The 25,771-nt window shown below is 46.5% G+C and overlaps 1 protein-coding gene across 1 annotated transcript in view; it reads left to right on the top strand.

Moving 5' to 3' along the window:
• SYT17 (synaptotagmin 17) overlaps window positions 1–25,771 on the top strand; it is a gene marked incomplete at both ends in the record, with an annotated part of 77,478 nt that overhangs the window by 21,006 nt on the left and 30,701 nt on the right. Inside the window, 2 exons of the mRNA XM_079719274.1 lie at window positions 17,677–17,797; window positions 19,553–19,708. Of these exons, the coding sequence (XP_079575400.1) occupies window positions 17,677–17,797; window positions 19,553–19,708 (277 nt within the window). The remainder of the gene's footprint in view (window positions 1–17,676; window positions 17,798–19,552; window positions 19,709–25,771) is intronic.

Below are 25,771 nucleotides of genomic sequence, written 5' to 3'. Positions count from 1 at the left end.
TTCCCGGACCGGGGCACGAACCCATGTCCCCTGCATCAGCAGGCGGACTCCCAACCACTGCGCCACCAGGGAAGCCCGATAGGTGTTTTTTGAATTAAATAAATATCATTGTGTAAAGAGTGTTAGCTTTTGAGTTAGACTGACCTGGTTAAGGTCCTGGCTTCACCATTTACTGCTGAATGAACTTGGGTTCAACTCCTCACCTTTAAATTGGGGATAATAATGCTTACTGCGTGGAGAGTTGGGGGAACATTGTGAAGATAACAATAGCAACATCTGACTTACATAGCACTCACCATGTGCCAGGCATGGTGCTAAGGCTTCTATTGTATTCACTACTATCAGCATCCCATTTTATGGATGGGGAAACTGAGGCATGCGTTAAGTAACATGCCTAAGGCCACAGAATTGGGATTTGAACCCAGGCTAGTCCAGTTCCAGGGTTGTGCACTTAGCCACTCCACTGCACTACATTGCCTCTTGATAAACCAAGATCTGGCACGCAAAGCACCTGGCGTATAATATACACTGAACAGTGGGGACCAGGAGCTCAGGCACCAGGAGGTTGGGGAGGGAACTGAGGAGGGAGGAGGGCAAAACGAGGGAGGAGAGGTTGGGGAGCAACTGAGATTGAGCCATGAGGAACTGGCCTTAGAATCCGATCGTGTTTCAGTATATGCTACTTTCTTCTTAACCGTGCCCCAGGCAAACGAAGTTAGAAGGAATTTAGGACATTTTTTAATAGCAAAAATGGTGATGCTTTGAGGTACCCAGAGGCATGTGCTGATTGGGCCTAGTACCTGGAATCTGCCTGGGGCCGTACATGCCCCAGCCTCTCCTGACTGCATACTGTATTTGGTGATCACTGACCACCTGATACCTAAATAGGCAAGGCCCTTGACAAGGCATATTCAGTTTTTTAATGAGAAACTGTCTTTAACTTGTCCTGAGCTGTTGTCAGCCTTGACGCTCTCGGCAGAAACCTGTCCTCCGCGTGTGTTAGTTAAAAGGGTTTCCTGCCCAGGTTTGGTGAACAGCAGTGTTGGCACCACTATGCAGCCAGGGCTGGGCGCACACCAGGCAGCATTACAAGGCAGCATTAACTAGAAGGTTCTTTCTATGTGGTCCTTCTTGTTTCTTCCTCCTAAAATACAAATGTAGTTTACATTTCAGGCCTTAAAGTGAGCTTTTGATTCCTAGTTTATAACGTGAACTGGAAGGGGAACCAGAGATGATTTGAACCAATCCTATTTTATAGATGAGAAAACTGCAGCACAGAGATGTTGAGTGACTTATCCAAGGTCACACAGCTTTCAGTGACAGAAAGGAGACCAGAGTTAGGTCACCTGATCAGCAGGCAGGAGGTCTTACTACTAGCACATACTGCTTTACCCCACAAGGGAAGGGATCTATAGTGGCTAAGAGCACACAGGCCCTAGAGTCATACAGACCTGGGTTCAAGTCCCAGCTTTGCCACCTTCTACAGATGTGGGTCCAGGAAAGTTAACTTTATCATTTCTAAGCCTCAGTTTCTTTGTCTAGAAAATGGGAATCATGTGGTGTGCTGGAACCAGCTTGAACTGGCCTGTAGAGTCAATTGTTATTTTCAGGAATTTCACAAACCCGCTGACTTCACACTGGCAGATTGAAAATCAGCCGCTGTGTATGAAATTGACAGATGCTGTAGCGTTTGTAATCAGAGCCTCCCCCTTCTGCCCCCCACAGAGCAGAGCCTGACAGGTGTATACAGTGGTGCCATGTCGTGGTCAAGAGCACGACCCAGCAGTCCCAAAATCTTCAGGCCAGAGTCAGTCCAGCCACTTCCAGCGGTGTGACCTTGGGCAGTTACTCAAGGTCACTGGTAATAATGGAAATTGCTGACTCTTCCTGAATGGTTCCCATAGACCCGGTACTGTTCTGGGGCTTTCCGTGTAAGTCAGAAAACCACCAGGGACTATCATTCTCCCCATTTTACAGTTAAAGAAAGTGAGACAGAAAATTTGAGTAACTTGCCCAAGGCCATGCAGTCAGTGAAGGAAGGTCGCTCCATTCAAATCCCAGCATCTGCTCTTGGCCACCACCCTGTCTCGTTGAGGTTCATCTTCCTTCTTTGGAAGATGGCAGGAATAGCAACCCTGACCTCAAAGGTTGTGGTTAGGGTGGGATGTGATAACGCCTGTGCTGTTCACACAGGCCCTGCACGTGGCAGGGCCTTAGTTGACGTGTGCTTACTGCTGGTAAGCACTGAGTAAATGTCACTGTCAATCGTTACCATGATGATTGCACTAAAATCTTCCCAGCCGAGGGACTGCGACTCAGTTTGACCAAGGAGATTAAAGCAACATTTGCCAACCGAGCCATTTGTCCACTCCAGCTGGGATTGAGAGATGAGGCTGTCACTCTGAGTCGCTGGCAGGCTGGGTGGTCCAGGCGTCTGGCGGTGCACCCCAGAGAGGATGCTGGGGCTCTCTTCAAAGAGGGAGAGGTTGAAAATTTCCGAGGGCCGTCCCGATTGCTTGAGCACACGCAGAGGGCAGGTTCTGGGGCTACCAACATGAGGGCTACCTGATCCCTGCCTTTAAGATTCTCATCGTAATACAGTCAGCCCTCCATATACAGGAGTTCTGAATCCAGATCCAGTTGGTTGAATCTGCGGATGCAGAACAGAAGACCAACTGTACTGCACCATTTTGTATAAGGGACTTGAGCATCCGTGGATTCTGGTATCTGAGGGGGTCCTGGAACCAGTCCCTTGCAGATACCAAGGAACGACTGTATAACAATAGTAAGCATTTGTCAGTGCTCCCTGTTTCCTAACACTGCATGAAGCGTTTTCCATACATGATCCTGTTGAATCATACGAGCCTGTGAGGTACAGTGATCATTTTACACCGGAGTAAACTGAGGTTCGAGTCGATGAGTGGCTTGCCTCGGTGTTCAAGGAATAAATATTGGAGCCGGGATTTGAACGTAGGTGACTCCGGAGCTCAGTACTTCCTCATTACCTGGAAGTGCCTCTGAGAAACAAGTCAGGGCCATCAGTAACTATGATACAAAGTGAAAATTAGTGGGACCAAAGGAGAACGGTCTGTTCGTTTCAAGCAGCAGCAAATCTGACTGTGGCCACCTGAAGGGAAATGATAAATAAAATAATAGAGCCACTTACTAAATGCTGGGCTCTAAGCCCTTCCCATATGTTAACCCATTTAATTCTTTCATCAATTATATATGACAGGTGCTCTTACCGTCCCTATTGTACAGGTGCAAAAACGGACGTCAGGGAGTTAGCGAACCTGCCCAAGGTCACACAGTAAATGGCAGAGCCAGGCTTCATACCAGGCTCCCTGGGAGAAAAAGAGGGCAGTATAGAAAGGGTAGTGGAGTAGTTCATAAAAGCAAAGGAGGAATTGAACCCTGAAGGCTCCCAGGCAGCTCTGGGATCCTTTGGAGCAGATCTCCACAAACTTCTTTCTAGAGCAGCACTGTCCAGCAGAAGTATAACGTGAGCCACTTATGTCATCTGAAATCGCCTAGTGGCCACATTTAAAAAAACTAAAAAGAACCAGATGAAATTTATTCTGTACTATTTTATTTAATCTAATATAACTAAAATGTTATTTCCATGTGTAATCATCAGAAATTATTAGTGTGAATTTTTTTTTTTTTAGTGTGAAATTTTACATCTTTCTACACTAGATCGTGGCCTCCATTGTCTGTTTCATGCTTACAGCACAGCTCAGGTCGGAGTAGCCATAGTTCAGATGCTCAGTGGCCACAGGAGGCTGATGGTGTCTGTTCTGACAGCGCAGCACTAGAGCAAGAAGATGGATTGACTTGGATCCAAGGACGTGGGGTTGCTTTCTTTCTCTCTCTCCATTCCAGTTTCAAATTTCCAGGACACAGGGAATCCAGTGGGCCCGCACCTTGGGCTGGGTGTCTTGGGCAGGTGCTGTCAGTCACCCCCAGAAGGTGTGGCCCTGTTTGATCTGGGCAGTTACTTCAGTTGGCTTTGGCCTCAGGTTGTGTGTAATCCTCGTGCTGGGGGAAAGGAGAGAGGGAGAGATGAGATGGAGGATTTAGTTCCTGAAGTGCTTCTGCCCACACTGGTGACTCTGCCAGCTTCCTTGGCTCAGGTGCCCCTTTGAACTGGCACAGGAATTAAACTAGGCAGACAGGTCGGTGCACGGAGGCTGAAGGTCAGATCAGCTTGCAGACACATCTGGAAGAAAGGCTGTACATCCTAGTGGGGGAACCCGCTGGGGAACAGCTCTAACTCCCCACCATCCAGGGCTCTCTAGATGGCCCCTCACACATTCTCAAGGCCCATGGCAGAGGTCCCCTTTAGCACCAGGCCCTACTGAGGCCCCGGCCACCCCTGAGTGGTCCAGGTGACTACACTACCTGCACTTCAAGCTTGTGTGATAGAGGAAGTTGGTTTCTGTGTGGCAACAGGGTGCTAACAGAGACTGCTTATCTGCAGCACGGAGAGGCCGGCCGCCCCTCATCTTCCGGTGGGAATGGGGGCTGGGAATTGCCTCCTGTGACGTTTGTGAAGTGTGTTGGGACTCTTTGGGCCACCAGGGACACAACCCCAACTCAGACTTCCTTTATAGGAGATGGGAGGAGAGATTCTGGCTCAGGAAATTAAGAACCCCTGGAGTTTCCTGAGCTTCAGGCACAGCTGGATCCAGAGGCTCAAACCTTGTTCTCAGGGCCACCCTTCTCTTTCTCCATCCCTCAGATAGACTCTATCATTAGACAGCCACCAGCCAGCTCACAGCCTGGCACCCTGTATTCACTTTCTATTGCTCCGTAACCATCACAAATTTAGCAGCTTAAAACAGCACCCCTTCCTTATCTCACACTTCCCAGGTACGGCTGAGCTGGGTGCTCAGAGTCCCACCAAGTTAAAATCAAGGTGTTGGCTGGGACTTTGATCTTATCTGAGGCTTGGCGTCCTCGTTCAGACTCCCTAGTTATTGGCAGAATTCGGTTTTGTGTGGTTGTAGACTGAGCCCTCAGCTCCTAGAAGCCTCCTGCAGTTCCTGCCTTGTGGCTTTCTCTACAGACGGCAGTTTCTTCAGGGTCAGCTTGAACCTGAACTGGAGAGTGTCTGCTGTTGCTCCTTATCTCTGACTTTGAAATCCTCTTTTTAAATGGTTCGCCTGAGGAGGTCAGGCCCACCCAGGATAATCTCCCTTTTGGTGAACTCAGAGTAACTGATGAGGGACTTAATTACATCTGCAGACTCCCTTTACGTTTTCATTAATGTAACCTAATCATGAGAGTGATGTCGGATCCTCTACACAGGTCCCACCCACTCAAGGGGAGGGGATTGATTGTTCAGAGAGGGTAAACTGGGGGGGGGGGTTGTGCACCAGTCTTGGGGACCATCTTAGAATTGGATCTCCCACATCCCCCATGGAGGAGGACTCTGATTGGGTGGTTTGGTCACATGGCCATCTCTGAGCCTGTCACCTGGCCAGCGAGACGAGGAGTTACTCCAGTGGGGGGTGGGCGGGTGCCAAATGCCCAGGGTTAGCCCCACCCAAACCACAGCCAAAGAGGTTCTGATAAGTGGGAGGGATGCTAAACAGAAAGAAATAACAGATGTATCCTATAGGGCCCCTCCAAAACCTAAGACTGAGAGAAAGTGTGGATTTTCATAAGTGAGAGCTTTTAAGGGCAGCAGGTGTAAGAAAGGAAATGCCCTTCCTCCCTTCCTCCCTCCCTCCTTTTTTCCTTCCTTCCTCCCTCCCTCCCTCCCTCCCTCCCTTGCTTTCCTTCCTTCCTTCCTTCCTTCCTTCCTTCCTCCTTCCTTCCTTCCTCCCTCCCTCCCTTCCTCCCTTCCTTCCTTCCTTCCATCAATAGATGTATTAGACTTACATCTGAGAGACCTGAGTTCTAATCCAGACTTGACTAAGTGTAAGTATGCCTTCATCTATTCAATAAACATTTACTGAGCACTTAGGGCACTAGTGTTGTCATAGGGACCACTTACTATGTGACCTTGGGAAAGTTACTTGACTCTTCTGAGCCTTAGTTTTCAGTGGGGGAAATGGGGATAAAAGCCCAAGAGCATAGTTGTCAAGAAGGCACAATCTGGAGCCAGCCTCCTTAGGTTCATACGCCGTAAACTGCTTTTACTCATAACATTTCTGACACCAAATGTGTGGGGTTTTTTCTCCACGCCAGCAAATTCTCCATTTCTCTAGACACCAACTGGGAGTCTTGCAAGTCTGTTCGATTCTGATACTAACTGCTTGGAGTTAGCTCAGACCCCACAGGTTAAGGGCTCAGTCCCATAAGACTGCCCCCACTTCAGATGCCCAGTACAAGTCCCAGATTGTCAACCATACTTCTGACCCACCCAGCTATAAATCAGGGATTCTCACGACCTCTTCCTCAGGTTCCATAATTTGCTAAAATGGCTCACAAAACTCAGGAAGGCACTTACTATTATCAGTTTATTATAAAGAATACAACTCAGAATGGCCAAATGGAAGAGATGCTTAAGGCAAGGTATTGGGTGTGGGTTGAGGGCGGAGAGCGTCCATGCCCTCTCCAGGGGTACCATGTTCCCAGTACCTCAGTGTGTTCACCAGCTCAGAAGTTCTCTGAACCCTGTTATAAACCCTCTCCCCTTCCCAGACGATGGGGGTTGCGGCTGAGAGTTCCACCCCTCTAATCTTGCCTTGGTCTTTCTGGTGACCAGCCTCCATCTTGAAGCTATTTTGGGAGCCCCAGCCTAAATCAGTTATCTTATTAGCATACAGAAGATACTCATCACTTCAGAGATCCCAAGAGTTTTAGGAGACGTATGCCAGGAACTGGGCACAAAGACCAAATACGTGTTTCTCATTGTATCACACCCTGGCTCTGCTCCCTGCTCACTCTGTAAGGTCAGGCACAAGTCTTAACCTCCCCGTGGCTCAGTTTACTCATATGTGCAATGAGGATAATAATAGTCCCTCTCCCAGAGGGTTGTAGTAAAGATTAAATGGGAGGGGCTTCCCTGGTGGCGCAGTGGTTGAGAGTCCGCCTGCCGATGCAGGGACGTGGGTTCGTGCCCCGCTCGGGGAAGATCCCACATGCCGCGGAGAGGCTGGGCCCGTGAGCCATGGCCGCTGAGCCTGTGCGTCCGGAGCCTGTGCTCCGCAATGGGAGAGGCCACAACAGTGAGAGGCCCGTGTACCACAAAAAAAAAAAAAGATTAAATGGGAAAGTAAAGGAAAGGGCTCAGAACTCAGGGCCTGGCACGTGGTGTGTTCTCAGTCGTGTTGGTCATCATCATCATCATCAACATCATCAACATCAACATCATCATCATCAACATCATCACCATCATCATCATCGGCATCATTATCATTATCAACGGGTTCTTTTGAGAACTGCATGAGATAATACATGCCACATGCTCCACCCCACGTGTGGTACAGAAGTATTCAGTCAATATTTTCTACTGCAGTTGTTCATTTATTTAGCGAACATGTTAGCAGGGTTTCCCACGTGCCAGCTCTAGTGCAGACTCTCAGTCTACACAGAAGGTCTAGACAGTTAGAACCCAGTGTCCTAAGTTGTGCTCTGCACTGGGACCTCCCTGGGCTGAGGTTCCTGGGGGACATGTTCACTGCTCTGTGCCCAGTGCTGTGCCAGCGCCTGGCTCAGAGCAGAGCTTCTGTTTGTGGAATGAATGACCTGTTGGTAGCATTTCCTCTTGACAGTCTGAGGCCTGTGGGAGGGGCCTCTGTCCCCACTTGGGGGTGGGGTGGGAGCATGGAGGGAGGTTGGGTGGTCTGGGATGTTCCGTTTGCCTGGCACATAGTCGGACCCTACAAGGAATTTCACAGCATGAGATGGAGGGAAACTGAAGCTGGGGAGTGAAGAACCTCATAGATGGCATTTATCCTGAGGGGGGCATGGGGGCAGGAGCCACTGAAAGATGATAAGTAGTAGAGAAACCTGGCCAGGGTTGCATTTTAGGCTAATCCTCTGGGGTGTTTAGACCAGATAGGTTAGAGCTCACTCTCAACACTACTGATCTTGGGCCAGACCATTCTCTTTTAGGCGGGAATGAGTATTATTAACAGCATCTCTGGTCTCTACCCACTAGATGCCAGTAGCACCTCCTACCCAAGTTGTGACAACCAAAACTGCAGGCACTGCCAGATGTCCCCTGGGGGCACATAGCCTGGTTGAGAAGCACTGGTTGAGAGAAGTGTGAGAGCAGAGGCGGGTGGCCTGTAACTAGTGGGTGAGGCATCCTGCTGTGACTGAGGGCAGGGGTGGGCTTGGAGTCGAGGATGTTTAGTTGTTGGAAGTGACACGAGGGACGAGGGTGAAGGAGGCCTCCAGGATCTTGTTCAGTTTGAGGGGTTTGATGGCTGGGGGAGCTGGGCAGTGAGGAACAGGTGGGGATGAGTGGGGGTGGTGATGCATAGTTCATTTTGGGATGCTGGGGTTGAGGATGACCATGAAGCATCCACGTGGAGATTTCCTGTGGACTAAAGTTAAACTCCCTAAGTGATTGTGTCTGATCCCATCACTTGAAACACCTGTGTTATCAGTTTTTCTGGGGCACTTGTTTAAAATACAAATTCCCAGGCCCCTCCTATGAAGAATCTGATCAAGTAGGTTTGGGGAGGCCCCGTAAATCCCCCAGGGATGCTTCTGATGAGGGCAGCTATGGAAACATGGAACTTTGTAAGCCTAGGCCTGTCCCCTGCCTGGATGGATGGCCAACACCTCGCTCGTAATACGTTCAAGACTGAACTGTTGATTTCTCCCCAGATTGCTCCTCCACACATGTTCTCCATATCCATCAGTGGTATCAGCATTTACCCCTAAACCTAGGAGTCTTATCCTTCAACCATCAGCAAACCATGCCAGCCCTACCAACCACTTCCAGTTTCCTCCACTCCGACTGTCTGGTCCAGGCCACCTTCACCTCTCACCTGGATTATCGTAACTCTCCTATGGGTCTCCCTGCTTCATCCGTTTGCCTACCTCAATATATTCTCAACACGGCAGCCAGGGAATCTAGTAAAATGTATATCGGCTCAGGTCTTCCTCCTGCTTCCAACATTCCAGTGGTTTCCCATCTCATTCAAGATAAAACCTAAACAAGACCCAGTCCCTTCTCCCTCCAACCTGTTTTTCCCTGTTGGTGGCCTCCCTCACTTGCTCCAGCCATACCAACTTTGTTGGGTTTCTCAAACACACCAAGCATGGTCCTGCCTCAGGGCCTTTGCACTTGCTGTCTCTGCCTGGAATGCTCTCCCTCCAGATACCTGCATGGCTCCCTCCTTTCTTCATTTAGGTCTGCCCTCAATGTCACCATCTCAGAGAGGCCTTCCTTGACTTCCCTCTTTAAGAGCAGCCCCATCACTTTCTATCCCCTTAGGCAGCTTTATTTTTCTTCACAGTACTTACCACTAGCAGACTTTGCAAACTGATTTCTTTATTATCTCTTCCTTCCACTACAATGTGAAGATCAAGGGGATGGGGATTTTTTTCTGTCTTGTTCACTGTTGGTCCTCCAGTGCCTGGTACATAATAGATGTTCAATAAAAATATTTATGGAAGAGAAGCAAGTAAGGAAGAAAGGAAAGGAGAAGGAGGAAAGAAAACATATAAGGCTTAGGCAGGACTAGAACTCGAAAGAAATCAGCATGTTTGGGACACACAGAAAATATGATAGTTGAAACCCTAGGCATCGACAGCATTTACCAAGAAACACTGTATAATGTAAGAAGAAAAGGTGACCGTGAGTTGAATTCTAGGGAAAACTGAATTTAAGGGCAGGGGAGAAGGATTAGGAACTATGAAGACCAGGAGACAGAAGCTAGAGGGAGAGGGAAGGTAGGTGAGAACCCTGTCATGCATGGCGACAGAATTGCAGGAAGAGCTGGTCTCCACTAGAACTTTGTGGGGTGTCTATTATGCCCCCCGTTTTCCCCAGGAGGAGAGGAAAAGAGGCTCAGAGGGGTTCAGCAACATGTCCAAGGCCACACAGTGAGTACGTGGTGGAGCTGGCATTGGGTTGTAGGGCTGTGGCTCAGTCCTACTTATACCACCACTGTATCAGTTTCCAATGGCTGATGTAACAAGTGACAACAGATCAGGTGGCTTAAAACAACAGGAAAGTGTTCTCTCCCAGTTCTGGAGGCTGGAAGTCCAAAATCAAGGTGTTGGCAGGGTCGGGTTCCTTCTGGAGGCCTTGAGGGAGATTTGGTTCCATGATCTTTTTGAGGGACACAATTCAACGTATACCAACCACCCTACCTCCAAATACTGGGGTAGGAAAGAGAGGTAAGGGCGAACATAGAAAGTGCAGCCCTGCCCTGGAGAAATGATAGTACATGAAAAGTAAAATAGCCTCATAAAAGAGTTTGTTACAAGAGGTGCAGAGAAGTGAATAATTACAACATGAGTGGAAGAGGGAGTCAGAAGGAGAGACAGCTTCCATCGGAAGAGGAAGGAGGTGCAGCCAGAGAGATCTTTTAAAAATGCACGTTGAATTAGGTGATTCTGTCTAAAGCCTTCTGTGGCTCCCTATTCCTTAGGATAAGTCCAAACTCCTTACCTGGCTGCAAGGCATGAGCTGACCTGCTTTCTCCCCCAGCCTCAGCCCTGCACCTTGCCCTACCCCAGCCCTTCCCCCTTTACTTGTCCATATAGGCCTTTTCCGCTGTTCAGTGGACCTGCTCTTTGGACCTTTAACTCCTTGGCCCTCTAACTCCTGTCCCTACTTCTGCAGGGGAGTCTTAGGAAAGTCGGTTGCCACAGCACCCTGTTATTCTTCATAGCACACACCACAGTGCTAATTAAATCATCTGATTATTAATTAGTTCTGCATAATAATTCATTAAATAATGTTTACTATCAGGAACTGCATTACAGCGACCTTGACTGTCTTGCTTACTGCTGTGTCCTTTGGGTCTAGCATGACTGCCCAGTCAACAGATCATTATTGAGCACCTACTGTATGCTAGCCCTGTGCCTGACATGTGGTAAACACGCTATACATATCTGTGAACTGGATGGTTGGGTAGGGGGTGGTCTAATGAGGTGACTAAGACACAGAGAAGCAGAGGGGGGCTTTCTGTGCAGAAGTGGGATGAGCAGATGAAAGAAGGGTCTGGGGCTGGACCCTGCTGACTCGAAAGCCCTCCCTTGGCTGGCAGAGCTTCTCCCAGCCACTCAAGTGCTCTGGCCCATCCTGGATGCTGCTGCTGCTGCTTCTACTAAAGGGGGACTCTCCCTAACTGTCCACTGTTGGTCCTTCATTATGGACACTGGGTAGCTGGAGACAGGGCTTCATGTCTGCCATTCAGGTTTGGGTTGATAGTGTTGCATATTATGGCGGCATCTCTGCTAGAACAGCTGTCTTTGCTACAAGATGCTCACTGGGGGCCCAATTTAGAATAGAGTCAGTATCTCACTCTTTCAAGATGCTTGAGTGGATCTGAAGTAGGTTGATCTGATTTGGACAGCCATTGAGCACTAGGCATAAACTCTCAGACATGAGAAGATTGAGCCTCTCTCCCATCTTCCCTGGAAGATTTAGCTTCATACACAGGATATAAACAAACGTTTCTCTTGGCCAGCATTCACCCAGGGTCTGTTCTATACCTGGGGAGATGGACGGAGGTAACATAGAATCACTACCCTTGACAGCCTCATGGGCAGAAAGATAGGAGAAAAGAGGGTCACTACCTCAGAAATGAAAACAGAGCCTTACCTCACACCATACACAAAAACCAAGTCCAGATGGTCCAAGGACTTTTTGAAAAGCCAAACTGTAAGTTTTAGAAGGGAAAAAAGGAGAATATCTTTATGACCTAAGAATAGCAATGCATTTCTGAAAAAGTCATAAAGTATGAACCATAGAGGAAAAAGATAAATGCATTCTACCACTTTAAAACTATAAACTTCTGGGCTTCCCTGGTGGCTCAGTGGTTGAGAGTCCACCTGCCGATGCAGGGGACACGGGTTCGTGCCCCGGTCCGGGAAAATCCCACATGCCGCGGAGTGGCTGGGCCCGTGAGCCATGGCCGCTGAGCCTGCACGTCCGGAGCCTGTGCTCCGCAAAGGGAGAGGCCACAACAGTGAGAGGCCCGTGTACCAAAAAAAAAAAAAAAAATCCTACTTATCTTTCTTTTTTCTAGCTTTATTGAGATATAATTGATATAGAACATTGTGTAAGTTTAAGGGGTACAACGTGATGACATATATAGATGTGTACATTTTGAAGTGACTACCGTGATCAGCTTAGTTAACACATCCTATCTATCTGTTAGAGATTAACTCAAATGCATCCTGAGTGAAGCCTTCCCTAATCATGCCCCTCCCAAGAGTGGGTTGTGCTTCAGTCTTGCACTAGGTCTGGTTCATATGGCTCATTAACAGTTAGGACCTATAACATTTTTTAAATTGAAGTGAAATTCACATAAGGTCAATTTAACCATTTGAAAGTGTACAATTCAGTGGCATTTAGTACATTCTCAACATTGTGTGACCATCACCTCTCTCTACTTCCAGGATATTTCTGTCACTCCCAAGGAGACTCTGTACCCACTAAGCAGTCACTCCCCATTTCCCCCTCCTCCCAGATCCTGGCAACCACTAATCTGCTTTTTGTCTCTATGGATTTACCAATTCTGGATATCTCATGAATAGAATTACACAAGATGTGGTTTTGTGTCTGGCTTCTTTCACCTAGCATCATGTTTTTAAGGTTCACCTACACAACACTGTAGCATGTATCAGTACTTCATCCCTTTTTATGACTGAATAATATTCCATTGTATGGATAGATCACATTTTGTTCATCCATTCATCCACTGACGGACATTTGGGCTGTTTCCACCTTTTGGCTACTGTGAATAGTGCAGCTGTGAAATTCATGTGCACATATTTCTGTTCTCTTGAATATATACCTAGGAGTGAAATTGCTGGATCATATGGTATCTGTATGTTTAACCTTTCATGGAATGGCCAAACTGTTTAGAGTTTACAGCAGAGCAGCTGTACCATTTTACATGCCCACCAGCAATGTACAGGATACCAATTTCTCCACATCTGTGCCAACACTTGTTATTTTCTGTTTGTTTTTTAAATAACCATCCTAGTGAGCATGAGGCCCCTGGAATTTTTGTTTTTTTATACCTTCCGTAGTCTTCCCCAACAGACTGACTTGTTGATGGCTGGGATTATGCTTTAATTGGCAGCAACATGGTGTGAGAGTTAATGCAGAGGCTGAGCTTGCATCCTGTCCTTTATGATTTCTTGAGTCACTTGGCTTCTCTGAGCTGGAATCCCTTCATCTGTAAAATGGAAATTTCTAGGGCTATTGAAGGGAAGAAATGAGATTGAGCCTTAACTTGCTGGGGTCAGTGCCTGTCCTAGGGTGATTTCTCCATAAAGGTTTGCTGTAATTACCGTGTTCATGACTTTCCAGGCCCAGACCCCAGTAACTTGAATAAATGTTTGTTAAATGAATCAGCCCTTCAATATTGCTCAGTTAGCCTTCTTTTCTATTTCTACCAACTGTTTCCCAAATTCCAGACAGCTGTCTTGCAAACTGATCACTCCCAAGACAGAGGGAAAGAGGGGCTCGATCAATGGAATGGCTTCCCCGGAAAAATAGAACATGAAAGCCTTGAGATGCTTGTGTTGGGGGCGGAGCACCGGGAGGGCACAGGGAGCTTGTACCCTACTAAGGGAAGGAAGACTAGAAGAAGCTCTTAGATGACAAACAGCCTTCTTAGAAAGGTGATGACACCAGGAAGCTGCCTCGTTGAGGGTTCAGTCAGTGGCCTCAGGGGAGGGAAAGAGCAGCTCTCTAGCTCTCTCCACTCCAGAAAGCACTCTCCACTTAGAGAGGGCTTGAGGGCCTCTTAGGCGCTGAGGGCTCAGGAGCTGGCAACCGGGGGTGAGCAGGCTCCCACCCGGTCAGCCGCTGGGCAGCTTTCTCTGGCTCTGGGGACCCTTCCAGAATCCACCTCTTCTCACCCTCCAGCCACACTGGCCTTCCCTCTGTTATTGAACACACCGGCTTGGTTTCTCCCTCTTTTCACTTGCTGTTCTCTCTGCCTGGCGTGTCCCCCACCTCCAAGCTCACCTCACAGAGAGGCCTCGCCCTCCGACCACCCTGGCTCACATAGCGGTCCCCACGTCTGCCCCATCGGTCACCACTCTCTTGCCTGACTTTTCTTGCTTTCTTTTTTAATATTTATTTTGTGTTTTTAAATGAAATATTTCTAACATAAAACAATAAAACAAACACCCACGTACCCATCTCCCAGACTTGACAAGGGCTAATGTTCTACGCTACTTGCTTACTTTAGAGCTTTCCTTTTAATCAACTTTATCGAAGTATAATTTACATACAATAAATACATACATTTTAAATATATAGTTTATTGATTTGGGGGCAAATGCACCTGTGTAACCACTACCACAATCAAGATACAGAATATTTCCATATCCCCAGAAAGGCCCCTCACCTCCCGTACCCTGCAGGAGTTTTCTTCCTGGTACTCAACATTATCTGAAATCACCTCATTCATGACCTTTTTAGTCTGTTTCCTGTCTGTCTTCACCACCAGAGTATATGTTCTACAAAGGCAGGGACCGTATCCCATTCCCAGTCCAGGCACATAGTAGGCCCACAAGCAATCTATGGAAGCCATGGTATTGTCTTCATTATCCTTGTGTGTACACATCCCAACACACATGTCTGAGGATATCTGTGGGGTACGTTGCTGGGAATGGAACTACTGGGTTAAAGAATATTTACTCTTGTTATCACAAAAGAGACATCTACCCCCCTTTCTCTTGTCTATCCAGGGTTTCTCAACCTCTGCACTGTTGCCATTTGGGCCTGGATCATTCTTTGTTTGGGGTCCGGGACTTACACTAGATGTGGGTATCCTACAAAGGGAAGGGTGCCAGGAGCATCCCTGACCCCAGTTGTGAGAACCCAGAATGTTTCCAGACATTGGCAAATGTCCCCTGGGGGCAAAATTGTCCCCAGTTGAGAACCACTGGTCTGTGTACGTAGGCTAATTTCTTGCCATCCTAAATTGTTCCTCAGTTGAGCCCATCCCTAAACAAACTACCCTCGACAACTAGATTGGTTGAATCCATTTTTTGCCCTGTTTATGCACCTCAGCTGACTGAATTACAAGTCCTGATCGCTGTCTGTACAGCTACATCATCAAAGGAGATGCTGGTTTGTTTAAGAAGCAGGGAAGGCATCACTCTGACTTATAAACCTGGGAGGAACGAAAAGTCCACAGGACATGAATGACTTCTCCATGGCCTGGGCACCAGCATAATTCACAGCATTCTTTGCCTGAGGACAAATATGTCTTCAGGGTCATGCTCTGAAGGTGCGGCATCTTCCAGGCCTTCAAGAACAAGAATGAAACCCCTAGCGAATGCGTAAAGGGCTCTGAACTTCTTTGATTACTCAGGACACTGAGTTGGCCGTTTCTTTCTTGAAAAATCTGCAAGCTTATGTGCCCAGAGCTGGACAGCAGGAACCTAAAGGGTGAAGGAGGACAGGTGGGGACCCAATGACGTGAAGAGGCAGGTCCCATCTAGAGGGCACTGCATTGTGGCCAGATGTTGCCAGGTGGGAATGTGGGCCCAGCCTTGCCAGACCTTCCTGTTTTTTCAAGAAAGACAAGAAATCCAGACTTTTTTTAGTGTGAAAAATCTTGATTCTTAAATTTTATAATTATTAACAAGGAATTATCTGTTTAAACATGATGTGAACCAAACAAAACGCACCTACAGGCTGCCAGTCTGCAACCTCTGAGTTAATTTACAAGGTTGTTTCTTGTTTGGGGACTAAGTCACTCGGTTCAGAAATCTTTTCCTTTGACTCTTCATCTAGTCAACAAATCTTTATTGAGTATCTACGGAGCATTGTTCTAGAGCTGCCACTTGGCATTAATTTGCTCAAATGACTGACACCAAAAGGGATAGAGATTATGGGTGTGTGAATGGGTTGGTGGATGAAGAACGGTTGGATAGATGGATGGGTGGATAGATAGATAGGCAGATAGATCAATCTGATCTTTTAGAGATACATGCTAAAATATTACAGATGAAATAATGTGATGTTTGGGAATTACTTCAGGATAATACAGGGAGTTGAACGAGGGGATAGGTGAATCAAGATTGGCCATGTGACGATAATTGTTGAAGCTGAGTGATGGTGGCTATGAGGAGTTTCCTTATACTCTTCTGCCTTCTTTTGAATATGATTGGAAATTTCCCATACTAAAAATATTTGTTTTAATGTCCTTATCAGTTAGAAATGCACTCTGAAAGAGATATAGGTAAAATGACGTCATGTCTGGGACTTGGTTTAAAATATTCAGGTAAAAATTTTCACAAGTCAGGGTATAGATGTGCTATGACCTGAATGTTTGTGTTCCCCTCCCCACCACCTGCAAATTTGCGTGTTGGAATCCTGACACCCAGTATGATGGTGTCAGAAGGTGGAGCCTTTGGGAGGGTGATTAGGTCATGAAGGTGGAGCCCCCCTTGAATGGGATTAGTGCCCTTACTAAAACTCCAGAGAACTTTCCAGCCCTCTGCTGCAGATACAGTGAGAAGTCCGCAACCCTGAAGAGGGCCCTCACCCGACCATGTAGGCACCCTGATGTCCCAGCCTCCAGAGCTGTGAAAAATAAATTTCTGTTGTTCATAAGCTACCCTGTCTGTGGTATTTTGTTATTATAGCAGCCTGTATGGACTAAAACAAGATTAAACATCCTTCAGCAAAATGTTGATAATTGGTACAATTGGGTGATGGTTATATGGAGATTCATTGAACTGGCGCATTTAATTTGTATATGGTTGAAATTTTCTACAGTTAAAAAAATGTTTAAAGGGATAGAGAGGTGGGGCCCTCTTGTTTCTAGGTACTTTTGGAAGTATGGAGTCATGTACTGGGTGCGTATGTGAATTTCCTATGAGTGTGGTAGTGTTGACAGCAGAGGAATGGGTACTCTTTAACAAGGGATGTCACAGTCTGAGCTTGCCTTGGTGAGGCGAGATGCATGGGCTCTGTTGTGGACTCAGCCTGTAGGTTGAGAACAGATTTCTCACCTGGATGGTTTCCCTGCAGGGTGGTCTTCCTCCCTGTTACCCTGCAGGGAGGCAGAATAGCACATGGTCAGAGAATCTGGAATCAGCCTCCCTGGCTCCAAGTGCCAGCACTACCACTTTCTAGCTGTGGGTGGTCTTGGACATGTTTCTGAGCCTCTGTTTCCTCTGAGCCTCAGTTTCCTCTCTTATTAAATGTAACACTCATATCTCACAGACTAGTTATGAAGATTGAACTAATAATTACATGTTAAGCACTTAGCACAGAGCTCGACATGTAGCATTTATTTATTATCATTATTGATGCTTTTGTTCTTACTATATTGTGGCTGCTCTGAAACATTCTAAGAGCAGAGCAAACTTTCTGAAATAGATGGAAGAAAATAAGTGGGGACAGAGGCTAAAAGAAGTCAAAGAAAGAGGCACTTACTGTCAGCTGATCCACCCACAGAAGTCCATTTGTGAGCTGCTAGAATCAGTTTCCTGCATGATAGGTACAAAAAGAATACCAAAAAAATGCACCTTCCTGACCATATCCTTCCTCCGCAGAATGAGGTAGAGCTGGGGGAGCTGCTTCTGTCACTGAATTATCTCCCGAGTGCTGGGAGACTGAACGTTGATGTCATTCGAGCCAAGCAACTTCTTCAGACAGATGTGAGCCAAGGTTCAGGTACTGTGTGGCCTCTCCTTCCCCCATTTCTTTAGCAAGCCATCTATGTTTGTTTGACACAAGGGACCTGATTTTCTGCATCCTGGATACTATTAATTAATAACGACCCTTTGAGGGTAAAATAGCATCCAGATCTAGGATGTTAGTTCAAGAGGAAGAATAAACGATCGGTTGTTTCTTAGGATGAGGCAGGTAAGTGATACCATTCCAGTTACTCCATTTGAAGCAGGGGTTTGACTGAGACCAGGTGTGATAACTACTGAAATCTAGATCCTCTTTGTACACATGCAGCCCCAAAGAAGTTACTTGCCTTTCCAGATGCTATGCATGTAATGGAGACACCATGCTCCAGGTGGCGGTAGCGTGCACTGACCATGCATTCTAATCTGTGAGAGCAGTGGACACACCCTGAGGTTCTTTTCCCAGCTCTTTTCAAGAGTAGCATAAGTCTTTATAAATCCCAGCTCTGAAAAGACTGTTGTATTTAAAGTGCCTATAACACACCAATTCAAACGTGACTTTTAATGAAATAGAACAGATTACATTCCATTTGTATGTAGCTTTCCCATGACAGCAAAGGATATTATCATGAAAGCAGCCATGGTTGCTCAGTAGTGGAAGTACAGTCTTCTCTAAGTGCAATAGCTAAAATAAATTACTTTTGCTATAAAGTGACAGCTGAATTTAGAAGACAACTTGTATTCTCAAAGCCACATTATAGGGCTTCCCTGGTGGTGCAGTGGTTGAGAGTCCGCCTGCCGATGCAGGGGACACGGGTTCGTGCCCCGGTCCGGGAGGATCCCACATGCCGCGGAGCGGCTAGGCCCGTGAGCCACGGCCTCTGAGCCTGTGCGTCTGGAGCCTGTGCTCCGCAACAGGAGAGGCCACAACAGTGAGAGGCCCACGTACCGCAAAAAAAAAAAAAACACAAAAAAACACACATTATAAAAACAGGTTTTGAAGGGGCCAGTAGAGGGAATGGTATTAAGGCTGGAGAGTTTCAGAATCACCACAATGGGAGAGTCAGTATGATAAAATGATTAAAGGCTCCAGAGTCAAACTGCCTGGAACCAAAGCCTAGTTCTACTGCTTATAAATAATGTGGCCTTGGGGAAGTTACTTAACCTCTATAAGCCTCAATTTCTCCATCTGAAAAATTGAGATAATAACAGTATTCATCTTACTGGGTTGTTTAAACAAATACAAAATTAGATAATGTACATGAATCTCTTTGTAAACCATAAAGTGATCTGAGAATAATAGTTACAATTCTGTTTTTCCCTGTACGGGCTATGGGCTCACTGACATGTTAATGGGTCTCTAAGGGCAGAAAACTAGGACAGGCTCTGGGTCTAGCTCTTCTTCCACTAGCCTGATCTTAAACAAATCATTTCCTGTCTTGAGTCCTCAGTTTCTTCATCTGTAAAATGAACTCAATGCCTGACACACGGGAGGAGCTCAATAAATTTTGGATGGCTAGAGTAAGAGAGAAAGGGATGAGCAGATAAGCAGCTGGATGGGAAAAAGGAAGAATATATAATAGATGGATAGATGGGAAAATGGATGAATGAAAGGAGGAGTGGAAACCTGGAATGGATGGACTGATGAGAAATGAAAGGATGGGTCAGTGGTTGGGCTGTCAAATGGATGGGAAGTTGGATGGATAGGTGGGTGGGTGGATGGATGGATAGATGGATGGATGGATGGACTGGGTTTCCTGATCTCCAACGCTATGATTCTGTATCCAATTCTCAGATCCCTTTGTGAAAATCCAGCTGGTACATGGACTCAAGCTTGTGAAAACAAAGAAGACATCCTTCTTAAGAGGCACAATTGATCCTTTCTACAATGAATCCTTCAGCTTCAAAGTTCCCCAAGAAGAACTGGAAAATGCTAGCCTAGTGTTTACAGGTAGGTAGTGTTCCACACATTAATGAACTGCAGGTGAGGCATATTCAATGTATTGTCCTAGGAATAGAAGGTGATCTAGAGAGGGTGGTGTTTAAGAACTTCTCATATGGTATTCAGCTACCTGGGTTTGAACTCACCATTTGTGGACTTGGAAAAGATTCATAGAACCACAAAGTATAATTGTTACAAATGTAAATTTTGGAGCCAGATTTCCTGGCACTTCCACATAATTACTAAAGTCTTGGGCAAGTTACTTAGCCCAGGGGCTTCCAACCCCCAGTTTGCGGACCGGTACTGGTCTGCGGCCTGTTAGGAACCAGGCTGCACAGCTGGAGGTGAGCGGCGGGGGAGCGAGCGAAGCTTCAACTGCTGCTCCCCATTGCTCGCATTATTGCCTGAACCATCCCCCCATCGCTCGTATTATCACTGGAACAACTGTTCCACCCCCAACCTCCGTCTGTGGAAAAATTGTCTTCCACGAAACCCTGGCGCCAAAAAGGTTGGGGACCGCTGACTTAGCCTCTCTGAGCCTCAGTTTCTTCCATCTATAAAACGTGAGCAATAATAGTACTTGCTTCATAGGTTTGTCGTGAAGATTAAGTAAATTGTGTCTTTGAGATAATAGTAAGTGCTGTGTTAGCTTTGACAGTATGATGATTCAGGTAGCTTATGGTCTAATAGGGAAACATGAGAAAATAGGATCCCCTAACTCTGAGAGGAGGATTTTGAAAGGCTTCCCAGAGGACATGGTATTTAAGTAGAGGCTTCAGGTGCCATACTCTGGCTGAATCTATTGTTTCCAGTGTGTAATTTAATCTACTGTTTCCAGAGTGTATTAGTTATCACCCCAAACTTTAGTGACTTAAAATAATCAACACTTATTATCTCATAGTTCCTGTAGGTCAAGAATCCAGTCATAGATTTGCTGGGTGCTTCTGGCTGAGGTTCTCTGGCAAGGCTGCAATTAAGGTATTGGCGGGGGCTGCAGTCTCATCTGAAGGCTCAACTGGAGGTAGGGTGGGGATCTGTTTTCAAGATCTCTCACATAGTTGTTGGCAGGAATCGTTCCTTGCAAAATGTTGGCTTGAGACCTCAGTTCCTTCCTGGGTGTTAGCCAGTGACCTTGCCCGCATGGGCTGCTTCATAGGGCAGTGCACAACATGGCAGATGGCTTCCATTAGAGTGGGCAAGTGAGGGAGTAAGAGAGGGTAAGCAAGACGGAAGCTCGAGTCTTTTTGTAACCCAGTCTTGGAGGTGACGTCCTATCACTTTTGCCATATTCCACTCATTAGAAGCAACTCGCTAGGTCCAGCTCACATTCAAGGGGAGGGGATGATACAAGGGTGTGAGCAACTCGCTAGGTCCAGCTCACATTCAAGGCGAGGGGATGATACAAGGGTGTGAACAACTTGCTAGGTCCAGCTCACATTCACGGGGAGGGGGTGATACAAGGGTGTGAATAATTCGCTAGGTCCAGCTCACATTCAAGGGGAGGGGAGGATACAAGGGTGTGGATACTGGAAGGCAGGGATCATTGGAGCCAATTTAGAAGCTGCCCCCACCTGCACAAGGTAGTTAGTAGAAGTAATGGTTATTATTTCCTGTATCCTTTTCACAGACCTCACCTCTATTATTGCTAATATTCATCATAGTCCACCCTGTCAAGTCAACATCATCCTCATCCATTTACAGGGCAGGGAACTGAGGCCTAAAACATAAGCAGTCCACCCAGGGTCTCAAGCTGGTAAGAGTCAGGATTCAAGCTCTGGTCTTGCTAGCTCCTAAAATCAAGGGATCTGCATTTCTTCAAGCACCCAAGTAGTGCTGGCATTAGGGATCTGACATCATACTTTGAGGAGTCCTGCTCCAGAGTAATTGGAAACCTTCATCTGTTTAGATCCAGTCTAGAATCCTTGGTGCAGGTGTCCCAAGAAAGCAGGCCATGGCTGAAAAATCCTTGCATGCAATCCTTCTGCTGCACAAGCTTATTGCTTCTCATCCCCAAGACTGCTAATGTTCGGTGCTCCAAGACCCCTCCGAGGCAGGCTGGTTCTGGGCTTTCTCAAGACCTGTCACCCAGAGCATCTGCATCGAATCAGGGCCACCTGCCCTAGCAGATGTAATGATTTCTGATAGAGCCTGTGATGGCTTCTGTCCAGATTGAGTTACCAACAGACAAGGACCCCACTCCCTGCAAGGTTTCAGGTCAAGACAAGACAGTGATTCCACTGACTCCTTAAAAGTAGCCAGCAGGCAGTGGGAACCATGTTGAACCAAGACTGGATCCAAGTATGGAACATCGATTCCTACATCCCTCCTGAGAATAAAGGACTTAACGTTGCACCTTTAGATCAGGAAGGGGTTCGGGCAGGGGGCAAGTTGCATTGAGAGAGCCCGTGTGGAAAGTCCTGACACTTTTGTATTTTACTTAAAATTTTATGACAAAAGTAGCACATGCTTGTGAGTGATACAACCGAAGGATGTGTATGGACCAGGATAACCATACAAGAAGACCTCAAAGGACCGTTATGTAGATTAATGAGATCCATTCATAGTCAATGCTGAGCACTGTGCCAGGCACAAAGCAAGCCCTCAGCTGTTTGCTATTATTAAAAGGAAATTTTACTCTCTTCCTCACCCTCCTTCCAGGCCCTTCTCCCTGAAGTTGCCACCTTTAACGTCCTGGTGTGTCTCACTCCACACTTTTCCCCTTGTTCACACAAATATCATCCACATAACGGAAGAGTCAGTTCTTTTAAAAAGTTATTCATTAATTCCAGAACTGTGTATTAAGCAATCCCTGCTCTTGTGGGGGTTTCTGGACCATTCTGTGAACGTCACTCTGAAACTTGCTTCTGTTTCATTAACAGTGAATGTGTTCAGTCCCTCCAGATCAATGCAAATATGAATGGATCTAACTCTTTGTTTTTAATAACTGCATTATATACCATCACATGGTATACTGTGATAAAAAGCCAAGGTTATTCATTCTGGGGGCAGGGGTAGGAGCGTGTGACAGAGCTTCAGAGCATGTGATAGGAACTCTGGAGTACACTCCCCAGAAAAATACACAGAAGGACAGAAAATTTTGCACACAGTTCAGAGGTGTTTTGAACCCCTTGAATCCCATCTGTGAGGCCAATACGGCAGAAGCCTCAGCAGAAGCCTCAAACCGGAGTGGCGCTCCCAGCCCCACCTCCCCAACGTACATCTCTCATTTGACATCCCCCCTCCCCCAGCTTTAGGGGGCAGTTGTCAGCTGCGGCCATCAGCAAGGCCTGTGCTCTCCATTTGTGGAAGACCTGCTTCTCTCCTTTAAAGGTTGGCATTTCAGGCCACTAGCTCGGGTTTCTCTCCTCAGGTTAAAAGCCCATTGAAAATATTCTTTGTAGAGCAGGAAGGATTGCAGGCCTCTGTGCCCACTTAAGCAAGGAATTCTCAAGCCTGGCTGTACTTTAGAATCAGCTGGGAGCTTTAAACTGCCACCAGTGGCCAGATGCCACCCCAGAGACTCTGATTCAGCTGGGCTAAGCCGGGGTCCTGGGCTCTCTATAAATATCTATATTTTTAGCAGCCGCATAGCACAGGGAGATCAGCTCGGTGCTTTGTGACCGCCTGGAGGGGTGGGATAGGGAGGGTGGGAGGGAGACGCAAGAGGGAGGGGATATGGGAACATATGTATATATATGTATAGCTGATTCACTTTGTTATAAAGGAGAAACTAACACACCATTGTTAAACAATTATACTCCAAAAAAGATGTAAAAAAAAAAAAGATAATGCTGTAGAAAATGAAAATCAATGACTTTTCTCAGACGTGATTAATAAAGCATGTAACTATGAAAGAAAAAAAAAATCTATATTTTTAAAGCCCCCCAGATATTTCTAATGCTCAGTCAGCCTTCCGAGCCACAGCTTTGCGTGGAAATCCCAGCTGGGGTGGCATTTTACATAAAGGCCACTGGCTGGAATAATAAAGAAATGTGGATTAAGCTGGTATCTATCTAGGCAAAGCTGTGATTCTCCTGAATTCAAATGCATAAGGTTCTAACTTGCTTTATTTATCAACTGGGGGAAAGAGCTGTCACCTCTAGGCTAAGGATCTGAAAGCCAGTCCATTAACATGTTTCCAAATACTTCCTAACAAAAGGAAGGTTGATCTGCAATTGAAGCATTTGTGGAGAATCCTGGTAAAAGTCTGTAATTAGCTGGTGGGCTGGGCTTTCTGAGCAGTTCCTTTCCTGTGTGGGATGAGGGTTCTTCTGCAGTTTGCAATCAGGTGATTTCTGCAGCTGAAGTTTAAAAGAGGGGAAAAATTGCTTTTTGACTCCTGAGACAGCAGCCTGAGGTCCAGAGTTCTTCCAGGTAGTCAAGTGGAGTTGGCCACTGGGCTTATTGGGCTGTTATTGGAAGTAGGAGGAAAAAAGAAAAGAAAGAAAAAAGGAAACATAGCTTGATAACAGCTCTTCAAAAAATTAAAAATAGAATTGCCATATGATCCAGCAGTTCTACTTCTGCACATATGCCCAAAAGAATTGAAAGCAGAACTCAGACATATTTGTACACTCGTGTTCAAAGCAGCCTTATTCACAACAGCTAGAAAGAGCGGGGGTGGGAGCAGGCAACCCAAGTGTGCACTGATGGATGCATAAATGGGTAAACAGATGTGGTGTGTCTATACAGTGGCATGTTATTCAGCCTTAAAAGGAAGGAAACTGACGCATGCTCCTACATGGATGAACCTAGAGGACATTATGCTAAGTAATAAGCCAGATACAAAAGGACAAATAGTGTGTCATTCCCTTTATTATATGAGGTACTTAGAGTAATCAAATTGATAGGGACAGAAAGTAGAATAGAGTTACCAGGGGCAGAGGGGAGGGGAGAATGGGGAGTTAGTATTTAATGGGTACAGAGTTTTCGTTTGAGAGGATGAAAAGATTCTGCAGATGGATGGTGGTGATGGATGGTTGCACAATGTGAATTGTCTTAACGCCACCGTATACCTTAAAATGGTTAAAATGGTAAATTTTATGTTACGTGTATTTTACCACAATTTAAAAAAAGGAGAGAGACAAGAAATGTAGCTTGAGCTCCGCAGACCCCCAGTGGTTCAGAGTAGTTCCTGGATGCTGAGGCCAGACCCTTGCAGACTGTCCTCCCTGAGGGGGTGAATGCAGTGGTTAGGGGCCAGACCCTTGAGCCAGATGCCCAGGGTTCACTCCGTGATCTTGGCACTTTCCTTGGCCTCTCTTTGTCTCAGCTTCCTCATCTGTAAAATGGGGCCAGTGGCCCTTACTTCAGTAGATGTTGTCAAGCCCGAAATGAGTTAATATATGTGAAGGCTTAGAGTGGTGCTTGGCTCAGAGAAAGTGCTCCTTCAGTATTAGCTACTATTATTGCTACTTGATAGACACCAGATTTATGCAGCCAGATGCCATCTTAAAGCTTCTGAAAGAAGACGGGTAATTATACATAAATAAATAATATGTTCTACCCACTTTGTCAATTTAGAGTCTGAGATTCTGTGGAAAGTCCAAAAAGCGAAGGACTTATTTTACAGACTTACCTGGGTGGGGTATTGTCTCTTCTTCCTGTCCCTCTCCTTCTGAGTGTCAGAGGAAGACGCTCTGTCTGCTTGGAGGTGAAGTTTGGGGGAGATCGCTAGGTTAGAAGGAACTAAAGTTTATGTCGTGCTCCTCTGGCCCTATACCTCTGTCTGTTTCCCCTAAGTACCCTGGGCTTCCTGGCCTTCTGAAAAGCATTCAAAGCTCTTACTCATCTGGTGACCTTAGTCAGGAGGCACTTAGCTTAGAAAAGGTTCCCAATGCCTGGGAGCAACAGGAGTGGGGACCCGCTGCCTACAGGCAGCCTCTGATGGCAGAGCTGGGGGCGGGCAGGGTCCAGCTGCCCAAGACAGGAGCTAACCAGGTGTCCGTCCCCACCAAATGAATTTTTTTTGAGCACCTACTATGTGCCTGGCACTGTGCTAGATGATCCTTATTCGGTAGACAACCAGACATTCATGACACGTGTTCTCATGGAGCTTTCTTCTAGAGGGAG

Source organism: Hyperoodon ampullatus (genome assembly GCF_949752795.1).
Source record: "Hyperoodon ampullatus genome assembly, chromosome: 14".
NCBI lineage: Eukaryota > Metazoa > Chordata > Mammalia > Artiodactyla > Ziphiidae > Hyperoodon > Hyperoodon ampullatus.
The sequence above is the reverse complement of the archived record's forward strand: the minus strand, read 5'-3'. Positions and strand labels throughout refer to the sequence as shown.